Genomic DNA, 17,011 nt, shown 5'->3' with positions numbered 1-17,011 from the left:
ATAATAATGATATTTCTAAAGTGTTTGAGGGTTCACAGAGTGCTTTACAAATATTATCTCATTTGATCCTTACTACAATTCTAAAAAGTCAGTACTGTTATTCCCCCCATTTTACAGATTAGGAAACTGAACCTATGATAGTGAGAAAGTATCTAGGGCTGGAACTGAACTCAAGCCTCATCTCAGGTCCATTGCTCTATCCACTCTGCTACTTGGCTGTCTCCATAAATACTATATATATGTTTATGATATATGAATATGATATCTCTGAAGTCTTGGTGCGATTCAAACTCAAGAAAGTTTAAGGCAGCCTACTGGGTGGCACAGGGAATGACTTAATGGTCTTGAACCACACTAAGACTTTGGGGAAGCTACAGGGCAGATGAAAAGGCCCAGAGCTCCTCAGAAGCACATCAGCAGGCTTGATGACTTGCTTCTGGGTCTAGAGGTCAGGTGGCAAGAATTGTTTGTGGGGAGAAGACTAAGAGCCAAGGGCTGAGCTCCTTGAGAAAGGAGGGCCCATGAGCCACGGGGCCAGAGGGTCAACTCATCTTGGACAGAGTGCTATCAATGGCTAGAAGGAAGTGGGGAGGAGAGAGAATTTGAGCTCTGCATGTCAGATCCTAACCAACTTCTATGCATAGGTAGAGAAACAGCTTATGAGACATGATTTCAAGAATGCTCACAGAGCTCCATAGCCCCCAAACCCTCTCCCTCCTTTCCCAACCTTGATCAGTGCCTGGAATTCCAGCTCAGAAATTTTGTGCTTTTCATTTCAAGCCTTGATCCTTTTGAGATCTAAGTGCCCTTGATGTGGGGTTTGAAGCTGGAAGCAGCTGTTCATTATTTAGACTTTTCTGAGTCTCCGATCCTTTCTTTAGATCTGCCTTTGGGAGGGAGGAGACCCTGGGCATCTGGAGGGGGATAGGGGCAGTGGTACCCTGATAAGGAAGCAAAGATCACTTGATCTCCTTTACAACTCCTTTATTTGTTGCCTCGTGTAACACCATTGGTCATCACGGTGCTCCTTTTTGTTTTTCCTTTTTAGGCTATTCATCCAGGGTATGGCTTCCTCTCAGAAAACACTGAGTTTGCAGAATTGTGTAAACAAGAGAGAATCATTTTCATAGGGCCCCCTTCTTCTGCTATCAGAGATATGGGAATTAAGAGGTATGCCCTTGTTTTTCATCCTGACATTCTTCCACCAAGTTACTCTCCACCTGGTTTATCCCGCCTACCGAGACAGTTACTAGGATGTGGCCATGAACAGCCATGAAGGTGGCCAAAGTACGTGCTGTAGAGCATTAAGAGCTTGGTTAGCCATTGAAAAGCCAGGGTCATCCACTGCATCCCGAGTCATCCTGACTTTTGTTTTGCCACTAGACTTTGATGACTGGAAGAGAGGGTGAGGCTGAGGCCTGGGCAACTCTGCCTCACCTAGATCCAGTTCACACACAAGATCAAGACATCACCTCATTACATCATTGGTCCTCGAAAATGAAGGACAAACAACAGCATGTATCATAGGAGAAGGAGGGCCAGGCTCGAGTCAGAAAGACTTGGGTTCAGTCCTTTCTCTGATCTACTTGGCTTCTCACTGTGTGCCTCAACAAACCCCTAGGACTTACCTGCCAAATAGATCAGACCTCTGGGACTCACAGAGAATTTTCTACAATGAGGAAATCATTGATCCTTCCTTAGATCTTTTGAATTGTGCCTTATTGCTGAAAGGTAGGGGTGGAGGAAATGTCTACTCTGTCTTTTAAGGGCATGTGAGATAACTTTTTATTTGATATACTTGTTCAGGTATTTTCTTAGAGTCACAGGGATGTTCAGACCCAATTTTTGTATAGTTATTTCTCCTAAAGAGATCATTGCTGGCTCTAAGCTGTTACTTGGGAAATGGGCTTGAGGAAAGCTAAATGGAATGCCTTTCAGACTGTCCATTTGTGTTAATATTCAGTCATAGTGTTTTTTAATGGTTGATAATCTGTACTCTGTGAATTTCCTTAGCAAGCTTCATTATATTCTATGGTCTTTGGTACATCCAAAGAAGCAGTTGGACTAAGGGACTCGTGATGGCCTCTCAACTCCTTTTATTCCTCTTTAAAGCACATCCAAGGCAATCATGTCTGCTGCTGGGGTTCCTGTTATTGAAGGTTACCACGGGGAAGATCAATCAGACCAGTGCCTAAAGGAACATGCCAGAAAAATCGGTTATCCAATCATGATTAAAGCAGTTCGTGGCGGAGGTGGAAAAGTAAGAGAAAGCCTGTTTGTAGCTTTCGTGGAGAGGTGGGCTTCTTATTTGCTGTCGCCATTGTAATGACCTTGTTTCCTGTGCTAGGGCATGAGGATAGCTAGGTCAGAAGAAGAATTTCAAGAACAATTAGAATCAGCAAGGAGAGAAGCCAAGAAGTCTTTCAATGATGATGCTATGCTGATAGAGAAATTTGTGGACACCCCAAGGTAAGATAAGCTTGCTTTTTGATGGAGTCCAATGCAGATTGAAGAGCTACAAGAACAAGATGTCTGAGTTTAGTTTTAAATGGGCAGCTAGGGGGCCCAGGGGATAGAGTAGTAGGCTTGGCGTCAGGAAGACTCAACTTGCTGAGTTCAAATCAAGCTTCAGACACTACTAACTGTTTGACCCTGAGCAAGTCACTTAGCTCTGTTTGCCTTAGTTCCTCATTTGTAAAATACCTGGAGAAGGAAATGGAAAACCAAGCCAAGTCAAAAGTGACACAATCCAACGACCTTAAGAAGAATGTGTGATTTTAGTAAGAAAAATCATTAACAAAATAGGTCATCTGACACTGGCCAGGGCATCTTTCATCTAATGTGGAGAAGGACTTAGTGAGGAAGGCTAGGAAGGCCCCTTTCCTGGGAATCTTTAAAAATAGGATGGAACAGCCAGCTGTCTCTATTAGCACAACTTCTGGAATCAGAAAAATTGGGCTCCCAATAAAAAATTATAATAGAGATGGACATTGGGCACTTGACTGGCCCTCGACAAACTTCCAGGCAGCAAATGATGCCAGCCATTTCCTATGTGGGCTTCACATGCCCCGAGTGAGGCTGTGAGTTCTTGATGGGCAAAGACGCTGCCTATTGGCTTCCCCCAACTTCATTGTTACTTCTTTATGTCCTAAAGTATTCCACGTTGTGCTCATCATGTTGTAAACAGTTAAGGACACAGGAGTGAGTCATTTATCATAAAATAAGGTTTTATCTTGATGTGGGTTACTCTAATGGCATGGGTACATTTTTTAATTAGTTACATGGAGGTTTGGTAAATTAGTACTTCTGAGGCTTCCTTATAAACCAGGATAAACAAATGATAAACATTTTTCTTAACTAGATTCAATCCTTTTTTGAAGGTTGGAATGGGAGCCCTAATCCTATACTCTGTGTGTGAGTGAGTGAATTAGTGTGTGTGCACGTATGAGGTGTCTGTCCGTAGTTATTTACATGTTGCCCTCCATTAAAATATTAACTCTTTGAAAGTAGGGACTATTTTCAACTTTCTATGTATCCTCAGTGTTTAACACAGTGCCTGGAACACTGAATAAAAGAATTTGGTGCCCCAAGTTTACTTTGTTTAAATTTTATTTGGAAAATGCTGTCAGAATTGCTAGTAAACATGCTTGGCCTGAAGATCTTTCTTCTTCTCCTTCCTATTAATAGAGCTAATCACTTATATTGTCATTAATGTCACTGAGAAGGAGCTGTAGTATTCTGGGGCTCTGTGCCACACCTCAAGGACCTCACTCTATGGGGAATCCTTCTCTTTGGAATCTGCACCCAAGACGTGGCAAACACTTGGTGACCAGATACTCACAGGACCTCTGAGCCTTACTGGATTATTTTGGTCAACAGGATCATTGGACAGAGTTATCGCTGTCAGTAAGCTGCAGCCCATTACCATCAATAATAATGATGCCCCAAGGAGGGGTTCCTCCAGAAAAGGTGGGCCAGGCCCAAGGAAGAGGAACAAGGAGCTACAGATGGGTGTCCATTATTACACTAACAATTCACTTCTAGCAAGTATTGTAATTACCTATACTTAGAAAATCAAGTCCTTATGAATGTGGATTTGATCCTTTAGGATCAGCACGATGACCATTTTCCATAAAAATTTTTCGAGTAGCCATTACATTCCTTCTATTTGACTTAGAAATTGCACTTTGTCCAGGCTGCCCTGGTGGCCACAAAATGTGAGAGGCTGATGGGAAGGAAGGCTTTTAGTGTGTTGCTTGACTTCTCTAGGACAGTCTCATGAATGAATGAATGAATGTACAAGTGAATGAGCATTTATTAAGTGGTTACTGTGGACAGAACATTTCCTGAATGGGACATACAAATAGAAAAGCAAGACAGCTCCAGCTTTCGGGGGTTCCCATCATAATAGGGGAGACAGTACACACGTAGCAGTGGTTTTTGTTGTTACGTCAGATAGAAAGGACCAGTGACCCTTAGGTACAGTGACAAAACAGATGGCGATATGCCTTCTTTAATGTTATTTTCACTGATAAAACCATAATAGTTTCTGATGATAAAAACTACACAGATAAGAAAACATAGATAAGTTGAATTTGCATTGTTGAAGGAGACTGTCAATATCCCAGAATGGATCCAATTCCATGTTGAAATATTCCCTGTATCTATGTCTAAGGATTAATTCAGTGATCAGAAATCTTAGCAAAGATGATTTTTTATGAGGCAGATTTAATTATAAATCTTCCTTTTGCTTTTCTTTATAACTTTAGAATATATTAGCATAGCACAAAAATCTAACCTAAAGAAGAAGAATAGGGAAATGGGTCATTCTTGTGACTGATGGTTTGGTTTAACAAATGCTGCACTAATTCATAACAAAGGGTAATGAATTCAGTGTTTCCTCTAAAACAGGCATGTAGAAGTTCAGGTGTTTGGTGACCAGCATGGCAATGCTGTGTATTTGTTTGAAAGAGACTGCAGTGTACAGAGAAGGCACCAGAAAATCATCGAAGAGGCCCCAGCGGTAAGGAAAGTATTCAAAGGAGTCTTCACAGAGCCTGTGAAGGCTAGTCCAGCTTCCCCAGATCCTGAGTTCTAATCCCACTTCCCTCCGGGTTCCTCAGACAATTCTTCTAGATGGCATAGGTGAACAGTTCTAGTCTGTAGTGGTAGTGCAGGAAATAAGGGAGCAACAAGCCTTTATAGAGCACCTACTAGGTGCCAGGCACTGGTCAAAGGATTCTACAGAGAGGTGAGTACTGGTAGCATCCCCATTTTACTGTTGAGGAAACGGAGGCAGGCAGAGGTGACATGACCCACCTAGGATCACACAGCTAATAAGTGTTTGAGACCAGATTTGAACTTCCTGACTCCAGGCCCAGTGTTTTATACACTATGCCACCTAGTTGTCTACAGTGTTCCACATTGATGAAATCATAGATCTGGTTAATATCACTTGGGTGCCTGGTCAGTGGGGCCATTTAATAATACATGGCATCAGGGGCAGCTGGGTGGCAAAATGGATAGAGCTCCAGGCCTAGAATCAGGAGGGCCTGTGTTCAAATCTGGTCTTAGATCCTTCCTGGCTTTGTGACTCTGGGCAAGTCACTTAACCCTGTTTGCTTGTACTTACTATTTATTCTGTGTTAGGGTTGTTTCTAAAAAAAAAAAAAAGATAATTCATGAGATACAGTGTGCCAATAGTGATATTAGTTTTACTTTACTGTTTGACAATGAGGTTTTGTTTTAAAAATTAATTACAAGTAACATTTATTTTCCAATTAGCCAGAAACCTATTATTTTTTGCACAAAAATGGGTTTTGAAAAATAGATTTATTGAAATTTTCTAAACTATATTTAACATTTCTCAAGATTGAAATGAATGTCATTTTCCTGATGTAGTGTAAAATTCTCCACATGATTTAGACCCTCTCTTTGATTACTGAGGGCATTTCAGTGCCGTCTTAGGCAGGGAATGAGCCTGACCCATTGTCTTCCCATCTTTGTGCCTTGGTTTCCTCACATATAAAATGAGAGAATTGGATTAGACAATGTGAGGCTCCTCCTAGCTCTAACGTTGTGAGCCTCTGATTATTGGTGCTGGAGCATTGTGGATGTAGAAAGGTTAGGAGACTGGGCTGGCGTGCTAATCTCCGACAAAACCCCCTAGCTAATATTCTTTTTTTTACAGTCAGTCCGTATCTGTTAGCTCATTTGTTGTGATTCTTCTCTTTCTCCAAAAAAAAGCACTAAAATGTCAATAATCTCGGTGTTTCTGTTTCACTGTAATACTCTGTTCAATACATTTCCACTTCCTTGAAAACCCTCCATTTAGAATGAGCCTTCAATATAATTGAGAGGGGGGGAAGGTTTAGTGTTCTAAAGTTTACTGTTACCAAGTTCATTTATTTATATATAAACACTTCTCTTATGAGTCTGCCTTAATTGTCATTGGAGACTTGACCAAATCAAATGGGGCTCTTGTTTCAATATTGTTTCTCAACATTGCAAGATGCTATCTTGCTTCCATAACTTTCAAACGCACTGATTTTGACAAATATCATCTAAAGACACATTCCATGGTTAATTTGTCAAACAAAAATCTATAATTTTTAATGAATTAAAATGAAAACTTTGGGGGCAGCTGGGTAGCTCAGTGGATTGAGAGCCAGACTCAAAGATGGGAGGTCCTGGGTTCAAATCTGGCCTCTGACACTTCCTAGCTGTGTGACCCTGGGCAAGTCACTTGACCCCCATTGCCTAGCCCTCCTGCTCTTCTGCCTTGGAACCAATGCCCAGTATTGATTCCAAGACAGAAGGTGAGGGTTCAAAAAAAATGAAAACTGATGTAGAGAACAAAAGTAGAGACGTTAATATGCATGGAAGTCTATGGTTAATGGACCAATTGATAGTGACAGTTTCTGAAAATAAGACATCCCTTCATGGACATTTATAAAGCTAGAATTTCTAGATGAGAAAAGAGAGTGAATAATGTCCATGATCTTCATGAGAGATTTATTTTTTAAATGTTCTTAATTGTTTGCAGCCTGGAATTGATCTTGAAGTAAGAAGGAAGCTTGGAGAAGCTGCTGTGAGAGCCGCAAAAGCTGTCAATTATGTGGGCGCAGGTGAGTGGACTGGAGGGAACCCCGTCCTGGGAAATGGGCCAAGACTAGAATCAGGGTATGCAGTTCGCTAGTTTTGAGAAGCTTTTTTTGCATGTGCGTGTGGATTCAATTCTACGAGTCTGGGCATATTTTCAGGGTTCCCATGATTTGAAGCATTGCCTTTGAAGAAACAAAATAATAATGACTTCCAGCTGGATTCGAATTCATTGCTGTACGGTGGTGGCCTGCCTTTGAGACTTTGCTACTCTTGAGTCCCCTTCAGGGGGCTCATTCATGTTCTCATTGCTGGGATCTCTGGGGGCCTCCTAGAGTTTGCTCAAAGACCTTTCCTTACTGTTAATTTCAGAGGGAAAAGGCTGTGTTAGAGCTTTCATTGTATTCGTAGCAAATGTTTTTCATTGAATGAAGAATTCGAAATAAAATCACATCTGGCACCTGAGGGGTGGGGATAAACTTTTTTTTTTGGAGGATCAGCATTTATATAGTTCCTACTATGTATCAGGCACTGTGCTAAGTGCTCTAACACATTATCTCATTTAATCCTCATGACAATCCTGGGAGGCAAGGTTTTTATCCCCATTTTATTATTATTTCTTATTATTATTCCCGTTTTATAGTTGAGGAAACTGAGGCAGAATTTAATTGACTTGCCCAAGTCACCCATCTGGTGCGCTAGGCTAGAGTTTGATTCAGGCTTCCCTAACTCCAAGCCTAGCACCCCACCCAGTGCACTATATTTTCATCTTATAGAAGAGGAAAATAGAGACCAGGGAAGTCAATAGTATCCCATGCTAGTATCAGCAGAGTCACAACTAGAACTCAGGTCTCCTGGTTTCCAGACCAGGGATCTTTCTACCTCACTGGTGTCTTTCTTGGCAGGATTTTGATTTGAAGTAATGACTACTGCAGCTTATACCCAAAAATTCACATTCTAGGAACTGTGGAGTTTATCATGGACCCAAATCACAATTTCTATTTTATGGAGATGAACACAAGGTTGCAGGTGGAGCACCCCGTCACCGAGATGATCACTGGAACTGACTTGGTGGAGTGGCAGCTTCGGGTGAGCTGGGCACTCTGGGAAGGAGCTCAGATGGCCAACAGGGTCAGGAAACCAAGAAAGGCAATCTCACCCCTTGGGGCCATCAGGATTGCCTGAGGGGGCTTACCTGGGGTTATGGGTGGCAAGGCCAACCGCAGGCACCATAGTGCAAAGAGTACCAAAGATGGAGTTAGGAAGACTTGGTTCAAATCTATCCTGGGTCACTTACTAGCGAGGTGACTGAGCCAGTCTTTACACTACAGTCTGACAAAATGTAAAATAATGAGAGTCCCTCTAGTTGTTGCCAGGGTCAAACGCAAAGCACTTTGCAAACTTTGATGTCCTCTGTAAATAGTAGTGAAGGTCACACAAGTAATATAGCATCAGAGGGGGGATTTGAATGCAGGGCTTCTGACTCCATGGTACTTGCCACATGGCCTCTTATAGTTCCGTTCAGTTCTGATGCCACAACCATTTTGGTAGTGCCATTTTTTATAGTACAATAGGATTCCATCACAGTCATATACCACAACTTGTTCAGCCATTTCCCAATTGATAGGCCTTCCCATAATTTCCAATTCTTTGCCACCATAAAAAGAGCTGCTATAAATATTTGTGTATACTGTTACAAGGGAATCACTTTAAAAGACTGATATATATTAATTTAAGGTCACCAAGGAATCAGCTATGTAATTCCTAAATGAAAAACTCAAGTCAGCTGTCAGCCTTTTTTTGGAGTTTAATTACAATAGGAGCAAGAAAGGAATTAGAGATATATATAGAGAGAGAAAGGGGAGAGAAAGGGAATAGGGCTTAAATACCCCTTCTGTTTAGGCTGGGCCAAAAGGCCCAAGCCCTTAGATAGCTGGGGCAAAGAAAAGAGATCAGTCCCTTTCACTCACGTGTCCAAAATGGAGAAACAGTCTCAGAGGCCCCCACCTTCAGCTTCCTTCAGAGCAAGCTTCCTCAGAGCCCAGGAACCACACCGCTCCAAACTCAACCTCCCCTCGAGTCTCCAGACCCTCCTATCTTTAAGGAAACCATCCAAGTTGCCTCCCCTCAGTCCTCACATCTACCAATCACTCTTCATCAATTTCCCTGTCAATGGAGGCTCTCGCTTAACCCAGGACCGCCCATAGGTTTCTGGCTTTTGCACATGTCTGTTGAAGGTCATATTTTTCAAATGATTAAATCTTTACTCTTTTGTTACAGCCCTTTCTAAATCCTGTTAACTTGAGTATGGTAGAGATTGGAATAATTAAATTTTGATCTAGGCTGCAGCCCTTACTCAATCCTATTAGGACTGAATAGGGTGGAGATTTATTCCAAGTATCTCCATTGTATCAATTCTAAAATCAATCAAGACTCAAAGAAATTCCTGTTCTATGCTTAAGCATAGGTCAAAGTCCTTTCCATTGTTCAGCAAAAGGTTTTCTGTCCTAAAGTAATCTTAAGAAGGGAAGAGAAGGAACCTCCCATGCCAATGGAGTTCCCATTCCAATAGACTATCAGTAAGAAATTTTCCAAGTATGAAATATCCCAATGGTGAAATTTTCAACAATTATAAGTCTAAGGAAATTTGAGGTTTACAATCCCCCCTGATGATCATTGGGAGACTAGTCTCCCCATTGATCATTTAACATAATCATTTTGTAGTTCTAAATTCACTTCTAACTAAAGATATACACAATATTCAATTTTCTAGGAGAAATTAGAATAGTGAGAGAGGAAATAGAAAAGAAAAGAAAGCAAAACCAATGTTTGCTAGGCGCATTGACAGAAAGCCAAATTAGGGGCAGTCCCTTTTGGCATAAATGTTACAATAAATGTTCAATCAAAAGTTCAGTCCAATCAATCACATCGAAAGTTCATTCTTAATCTTCTTGATGAAGTGTAGGTTTTTGGCATCTTTCTGCAACAGTTCATTCTCTGGATATAAAAGTTTCAAGCTTCTTTCTTGAAGATCTTTTCTCGAACAACAAAAAAAAAAAATTTTTTTTATAACAGTAAAATCTTAAACAAAAGTCTTGGATTTTTATAAAAATACAATCTCAAACAAAAAAAATTCAAAAATTCTTAGATTTTAAATTAAAATACAATCCCCCCTGAAGTAAGTATTTAAAAAAAAAATATCAAGTTTAGCTCAGAATGCAATGTTCAGTTATGGGGGTGTATGTGTCAATTATCAAAAGAATAGAAAAATAATCAAAAACATAAGAAAAATTCAAAATAGGCTTTGTATAGGTCCAGTTTAAAGTAATTTCTATCCCACAAGTATGTAGGACAGAATACAGTAATATTTCACTTAGCCATTTGTAGCCAAGACTACAGGAAGTTGCCATAATATAAGAAGAAAAGAATTAGAATTCTATTTTGATTGGGAAATGTCATTCCCTTGTCTGATTTTTTTTCCTTCAGAGATATAGGGAGCCAGCATGATAGTCAAGCTTTGTACTTGTTTGAGTACTTCGAAAGGAGTGTAGATACAAGGAAGTCCTACGACTTAAACATAAGTTAAGCGTCGCAACCTTGAGTCTCACTTTAATATTTCATGTGTGCTCTATTGGCACTATTCAGGTTTAGTCTGTGCTCCTTGTTTTTATCCCTTTTCCTGGAATCAGACACAAACATTAATCACAGTCCTATAATATTTTATCAATAAATGGCAGGTTCCGATAGTTTAAAGCTTTTAGGCATATATTGATATTATAGCAAGAGTATATATATTAACTTGTATTACTGCAGGGAAAAAAATATTAATATTAATTATGTGTACCTTCAGTACAAAAAATGAGAAAAAAAATCAAATATTCTGATAAAAAATAAAAGAAAAGAAATAAGAAAAAATAAGAAAAAAAATCAGTAATTCAATATATTCTTGAGAGAAAAAAAACCAGCATCCATTTGTCTATGGATTATTATCTCCAATTCTTATGATAAGATAGAGTCACAATTCATGTGATAGGATAGAGTCAATCAGTCTCAGCAGAAGATGCTTTCTTCACATGTGAGCAGTGAATCCAAGAGTCTCTTTCTCCAATCTTTATAGATGTTGGAGTAGTTAATAATATTTGGAATGGTCCTTCCCATGAAGGTTCAGTTGCTCCAGTTCGCTTGAAATTCTTGATATAAACTTTATCTCCTGGGTTCAGGTCATGCAGAGAAAAGTCTAATGGTCCAGCTTGTACTGCAGCTCCGGATTCATGAAGTTCACGTAGTTTGTGCTGTAACTCCTGTATATAGGAAGCAATAGTAATATCTCCCCCTAATAGCGATGTATAAGCTGGGGAGAAAGGCTTAGCCTGTATAGGTGGATGTCCAAAAAGCCTCTCAAATGGTGAAATATGTAAGTCTCCTCTAGGCCTGCTTCTAAGATAAAATAGGGCCAGAGGGAGAATTTCAGGCCATTTTAAATGGGTCTCAGTGCATAATTTGCCAATCATAGTCTTAAGTTCTTTATTCATCCTCTCCACTTGGCCTGAGCTCTGGGGGTGATATGGAACATGGAATTTTGGAGTTATCCCCAAGCAAGAATATATTTGATTTAAGACAGAATCGGTAAAATGACTCCCTCTATCGGAGTCAATACGTGCTGGTAGGCCAAAACGAGGAATAATTTCTTTTAAAAGTATCTTTGCAACAAAATCTGCTGTGGCTCGGGTTGTAGGAAATGCTTCCGGCCATCTGGTTAGTTGATCTACAATTACTAGACAAAATTTATAACGTCCAGCCTTTGGCATTGTTATGAAATCTATCTGTAGATGTTCAAAAGGTGTGTAAGCCAGAGGACGTCCCCCAAAGGCTTTTCCACGATATGCATGTTGGTTATATGCCTGGCAAATAGGGCAGGCTGAACATACTTTAGAGGCTACAGTAGTTATACCAGGGGCTATCCATACTCTCTTGACAGAGTCCACAATGCCCTGGGTGCCAAAATGACCATTTTTATGAATAGATTGGCAAATTTGGTTATAGAAACTTCTAGGGAGCAGGGGTTTTCCTTCAGATGACACCCATACTCCATTAATTTGTTTTGCTTTAAATTTTTGTTTCCATTTTTCCACTTCCTTTTCATTATAGGAGAGTGATAAATTTAAATTATCAGTGGTTGTTAATGTTAAAATTAATCCAGGTCCTTCTATGGCTGCTAGTTTTGCAGCGGCATCTGCTCGGTCATTTCCTCTAGAGGCAGGGTCAGAGCCACCTGTATGGGCAGAGCAATGAACTACAGCTAGGGCTTTAGGCAGTTTGAGAGCAGAAAGAACTTCATTAATAATTTCTGCATTAGCTATGGATTTTCCAGCTGAGGTTAAAAATCCTCTTTGGAGCCATAGCATCCCGACTGAGTGACAAATGCCGAAAGCATATCTAGAATCCGTATAAATTGTTGCCTTTTTATCCTTGGCAATTATACAAGCTTGTTTTAGAGCTATGAGTTCTGCTCCTTGAGCGCTAATGTTAGAAGGTAGTGAAGCTGACCATTCAGTGGCAAATTCTGAGACTACGGCAGCTCCAGTGTAACGTATGCCATCCCTCATAAAAGAGGAACCATCGGTAAATAAAATCAGATCTGCATTTTCTAAGGGAGTGTCCAAGAGATTATCTCGAGGCTTTTCTGCCATGGACACTAATGTTTCACAGTTATGTAGTGGTTCTCCTGAAGTGGGTAAATCTGGAAGCAAGGTGGCAGGGTTAAGAGTTGAACAGCGTTTCAAGGTAATATTTTCACTATTTAATAAGGTTATTTCATACCTTGTAATTCTCTGATCCGAGAATGCCTGTGTTCTATGTTTTACCAATAATGCTTCAATCTCATGTGGGCACATTATTGTTAATGGACATCCCAATACTAAATCAACGGTTTTTGTTACTAGTAAGGCTGTAGCAGCTACTCCTCTAAGGCATGGTGGTGCTCCTGCTGCTACTGGGTCTAGTTGGGCAGAATAATAAGCAATTGGGCGCTGAGAAGGTCCCAAAGTCTGAGTTAACACACCAGAGGCTACTCCTCTTCGCTCATGCACATATAAAGTAAATGGCTTGTTGTAATCTGGGATGCCTAGAGCAGGGGCAGACATGATAGCCTTTTTCAGATCTGTTAGAGCTGACAAGTGTTCAGGCTCTAATTTGAGGGGTTCAGGAACCGAATCCTTTGTTAATGCTATAAGGGGTTTAGTGATTTCCCCATAGCATGGAATCCATTGTCTACAAAACCCTGTTGCTCCTAAAATTGCTCTCAGCTGTTTCTTAGTGGTAGGAGCACTCAATTTTTGAATGTTCTCAATTCGTTTTGGAGAAATATAACGAGCACCCGCAGTCAAGATGAATCCCAAATATTCTACTTTTTGGAGACACCATTGAACTTTATCCTTAGAGATTTTATGTCCTCTTTTGTGCAATTCCAAAAGAAGGTGTTTGCTATCTTCTTGACATGTTTCTGCATCTGTTGAAGCCAAGAGTAGATCATCTACATATTTGATTAATTTGCTATTTTTAAATGTTATATTGTCTGTGTCTTGGCTCAAAATTTGCTCAAATAAGCTCGGACTTTCGACATAACCCTGTGGCAGCCGACACCAGGTATATTGTGAGCCCTTCCAGGTGAAAGCAAAAATATGCCTGGAGTTTTCATGTATTGGTATGGAAAAGAAAGCTGAACACAAGTCTACTACTGTAAAGTATGTAGCTGTGCTAGGAATAGATGAAATAATAGTATGTATGTTAGAAACTACGGAGTGTCTCTTTATAACGTGATTATTCACTGCCCTTAGATCCTGTACGAATCTATAGATGTGCTTGCCATCGGGTCCTTTTTTTGGTTTTTTAATTGGCAGGATGGGCGTGTTGTATTCAGATTTGCAAGGGATTATTATTCCCTGTTCTATTAATGAGTTAATAACTGGTGTAATACCCTCAATTGCCTCCTTTGAGAGGGGATACTGAGGGATAGAAGGAGGTGGGCTAGATTTAGTTTTTATCTGCACAGGAACAGCAGATTTAAGTAAGCCTACATCAGAAGAAGATGTGGCCCAAAGAGACTCCGGTATATCTTTAGGTATTTCAAAAATGGAAGGTTCTTTTGCCTCCTGGTTTTCCGAGAGAAGTACAGGGAGTAAATTTAAAGATTCCTCTGGTACTTCTAATGATAATGAGCCATCTGGGGAGCAGGTTATTGTGGCTCTGAGTTTGCATAGAAGGTCCCTCCCCAGCAAATTTAAAGGGGAGTCAGGCATCAAAAGGAAGGAGTGTTGTACCTCTAGGGGTCCTACAGACACCATTCTAGGAGGAAGTCTTTTAACTCTTTGGGTTATTCCTGATACTCCCATTACATTCTCTGAGCCAATAGAATAACATTGTAAATCAGGTGTTCTCTTTAATACAGACCAGGAAGCTCCGGTGTCTAATAGACAATCATAATAGGTGTTACCCACTTTTAAGGTAACATGGGGTTCATTAGTATGGGGAGGGCAGTGGATAGGGACAACGGGTAGTAGGACATCAGGGTCTGGGAAATCAAAGGTTGTATCCTCTGATTCCTGTGCCCCAGCCCCCCCCCGGGCACCATCATTGTGTTTGGGATATTCCTTGGGCACCCCCCTGAAGGGCACCTCTCTGAGGGTCATTAGTACCTCGAGTAATTTTTGGACGAGCGCCATTTCTCATATATTGTTGAGTATTATCATTAAAATTTTCTTCAATTTGAGCATTGTCATTAAATTCCCAATTCCTATTTCTATAATTCTGGTTTCTAAAGTTCTTATTTCTATATTCATTATAGTTATTTCCATAGTCATTATTATAATTTCTAGAATTCTGATTTCTATAACCATTATCATAATTTCTATAGTTATTATTTCTAAAACTATTATTAAACTGTGTATTCCTTCCAAACATCTTAAGAAAGGTTCTACATTCCATCATTTTGTGGCCCTTCTTCTCACAGAAGTGGCAAGTAATGGATTGATAATTGGATTTCTGGAGAGGGGCAATTGTCGTTGGTTCATTATCATGCCCACTTTCTAATTTAGTTATCCTATCTATTACACATCTCATTTTTTTCTTCATTTCCTCCATGTCATCATTATTCTCTTTCTCCTTTTCTTCGTTTCCCTTAAAAACATATATAGCTGTTTTTCGCAATTCTTCAAGGTCCATATCTGACCATCTTGGGCATTGTGTTTTAAAATAATTTTTAATTACTTTGCATGAATTATTTACAAAGATTCTTCTAACTTGTCTTAAACTATTCTCTTTATTTAAGTCCCAATCTAAGTATCTGTCCCCAAACTCGATAATTCTGTCCATAAATCTGGAGGGTGTTTCGTTTTCCTTTTGCTTAATTTTTTCCAGTTCCATCCACTTATCTGTACTGTCCGCACATTCCTTCATGGCCGTGAGGATGGCCTCTCTACAACGGTATAGTTGTAGATAGTCCTCAGGATTATTATAGTCCCATTCGGGATCCTGAGATGGCCAATGTGCTGCATTACGCCCCCGGGTTTTGTTGACATGAGCAATTATTTTATTTTTTTCACGTTCACTTAAAAAAGCCTGTAGTAAGCTCTCAACGTCCTTGTAAGACGGATTATATTGAAAAAATATGTCTCCCATCTTTTTTGTTACTAGAAAAGGATCTTGTTCATATGTGGGGATATTTCGTGTAAATTCATTTATTTCTTGGGGAGTAAACGGTATCCTATGTCTTAAAGTCACCACATCCCCATTTCGTCCTATTTCAGGTACTTCTCTTAGAGGAAACAGGCCTCTAGTTGAATTTTGCACCTGTGGGTCAGTTTGACAAGGACAGGTTTCTCTAGGAGGACAAGATCTCCCTTGCATTGGAATTTGGTTTTCTGTAGGAGAAGGAACATGAGAAGCTGGGATTGCAGGGGAAGGGTTTTGGGGATTAAATTCAGACAAGATTTGCACTGCACGAGAGAAGCAGTCTGTTAACTGGGCTATAGGGAAGGTGTTTTCCATCTCTATTTCAGGGAAGGAAATTTCCTCATTCAAAGGTTCAGAAACAGGTCTGTTTCTGGTAGAGTGGGTGTTTGCCCATTGATCCTGTAAGAAACATTTTAGATCTTCTAATTGGGCTTGCATTTTTTCCTCAATTTTTCCTATTTTATCTTCCATATCTCCCATTTTATCCTCAATATTTCCTATTTTATTCTCAATATTTCCTATTTTATCCTCAAGTTTTTCTATTTTATTCTCAATATTTCCTATTTTATCCTCAATTTTTTCTATTGTATCCTCAATTTTTTCTATTGTATCCTCAATTTTTTCTATTTTATCCTCAATATTTTCTATTTTATCCTCAATATTTTCTATTTTATCCTCATTTTTTTCTATTTTATCCTCAACATTTTTTATTTTTTCATCTCTAAATATAGTATTGAGGAGTACAAAAATGACAGTACCTATTAATATAAAAATTTGGAGGTATCCTTCATTCCTCAATGCCCCTACTTCTTCAGCTGCCATATAATTGTCAAAGAATGTAGTACTCATTTTTATATGTATATTTTGTAATTTCACAAAACACGTGGGGAGCAGGGCAAAGCAACAAACTTTCCACAGGGTTTTTTTTTTTTTTTTTAATCCAGGAAGTTGTTCCTTAAGGGAAAGGATATTTAGAAACAGTTCTTCCAGCCAGGACTTTAGAGTCCTGTTGCTGAGATTTAAAAACAGCTGTTTTCTGTCTATCAGAGTCACACAGCTGGGAAGTATCTGAGGTCCGATTTGAACCCAGGACCTTCTGCCTCTAGGGCTGGCTCTCAATCCGCTGAGCTACCCAGCTGTCCCTTAAGATTAAAGGGAAGAAAAAGAAAAAACTGCTGAT

At 39.7% G+C, this 17,011-nt stretch overlaps 1 protein-coding gene across 1 annotated transcript in view; it reads left to right on the top strand.

Annotated features, from left to right (window-relative positions):
- The window catches only part of MCCC1 (methylcrotonyl-CoA carboxylase subunit 1), a 71,110-nt gene that overhangs the window by 13,616 nt on the left and 40,483 nt on the right, over positions 1 to 17,011 (top strand). Inside the window, exons 5-10 of the mRNA XM_007502003.3 lie at positions 1,049 to 1,170; positions 2,113 to 2,260; positions 2,348 to 2,469; positions 4,912 to 5,023; positions 7,046 to 7,127; positions 8,063 to 8,190. Of these exons, the coding sequence (XP_007502065.2) occupies positions 1,049 to 1,170; positions 2,113 to 2,260; positions 2,348 to 2,469; positions 4,912 to 5,023; positions 7,046 to 7,127; positions 8,063 to 8,190 (714 nt within the window). The remainder of the gene's footprint in view (positions 1 to 1,048; positions 1,171 to 2,112; positions 2,261 to 2,347; positions 2,470 to 4,911; positions 5,024 to 7,045; positions 7,128 to 8,062; positions 8,191 to 17,011) is intronic.

This window comes from Monodelphis domestica, chromosome 8, assembly GCF_027887165.1.
Source record: "Monodelphis domestica isolate mMonDom1 chromosome 8, mMonDom1.pri, whole genome shotgun sequence".
Classification (NCBI taxonomy): domain Eukaryota; kingdom Metazoa; phylum Chordata; class Mammalia; order Didelphimorphia; family Didelphidae; genus Monodelphis; species Monodelphis domestica.
The sequence above is the reverse complement of the archived record's forward strand: the minus strand, read 5'-3'. Positions and strand labels throughout refer to the sequence as shown.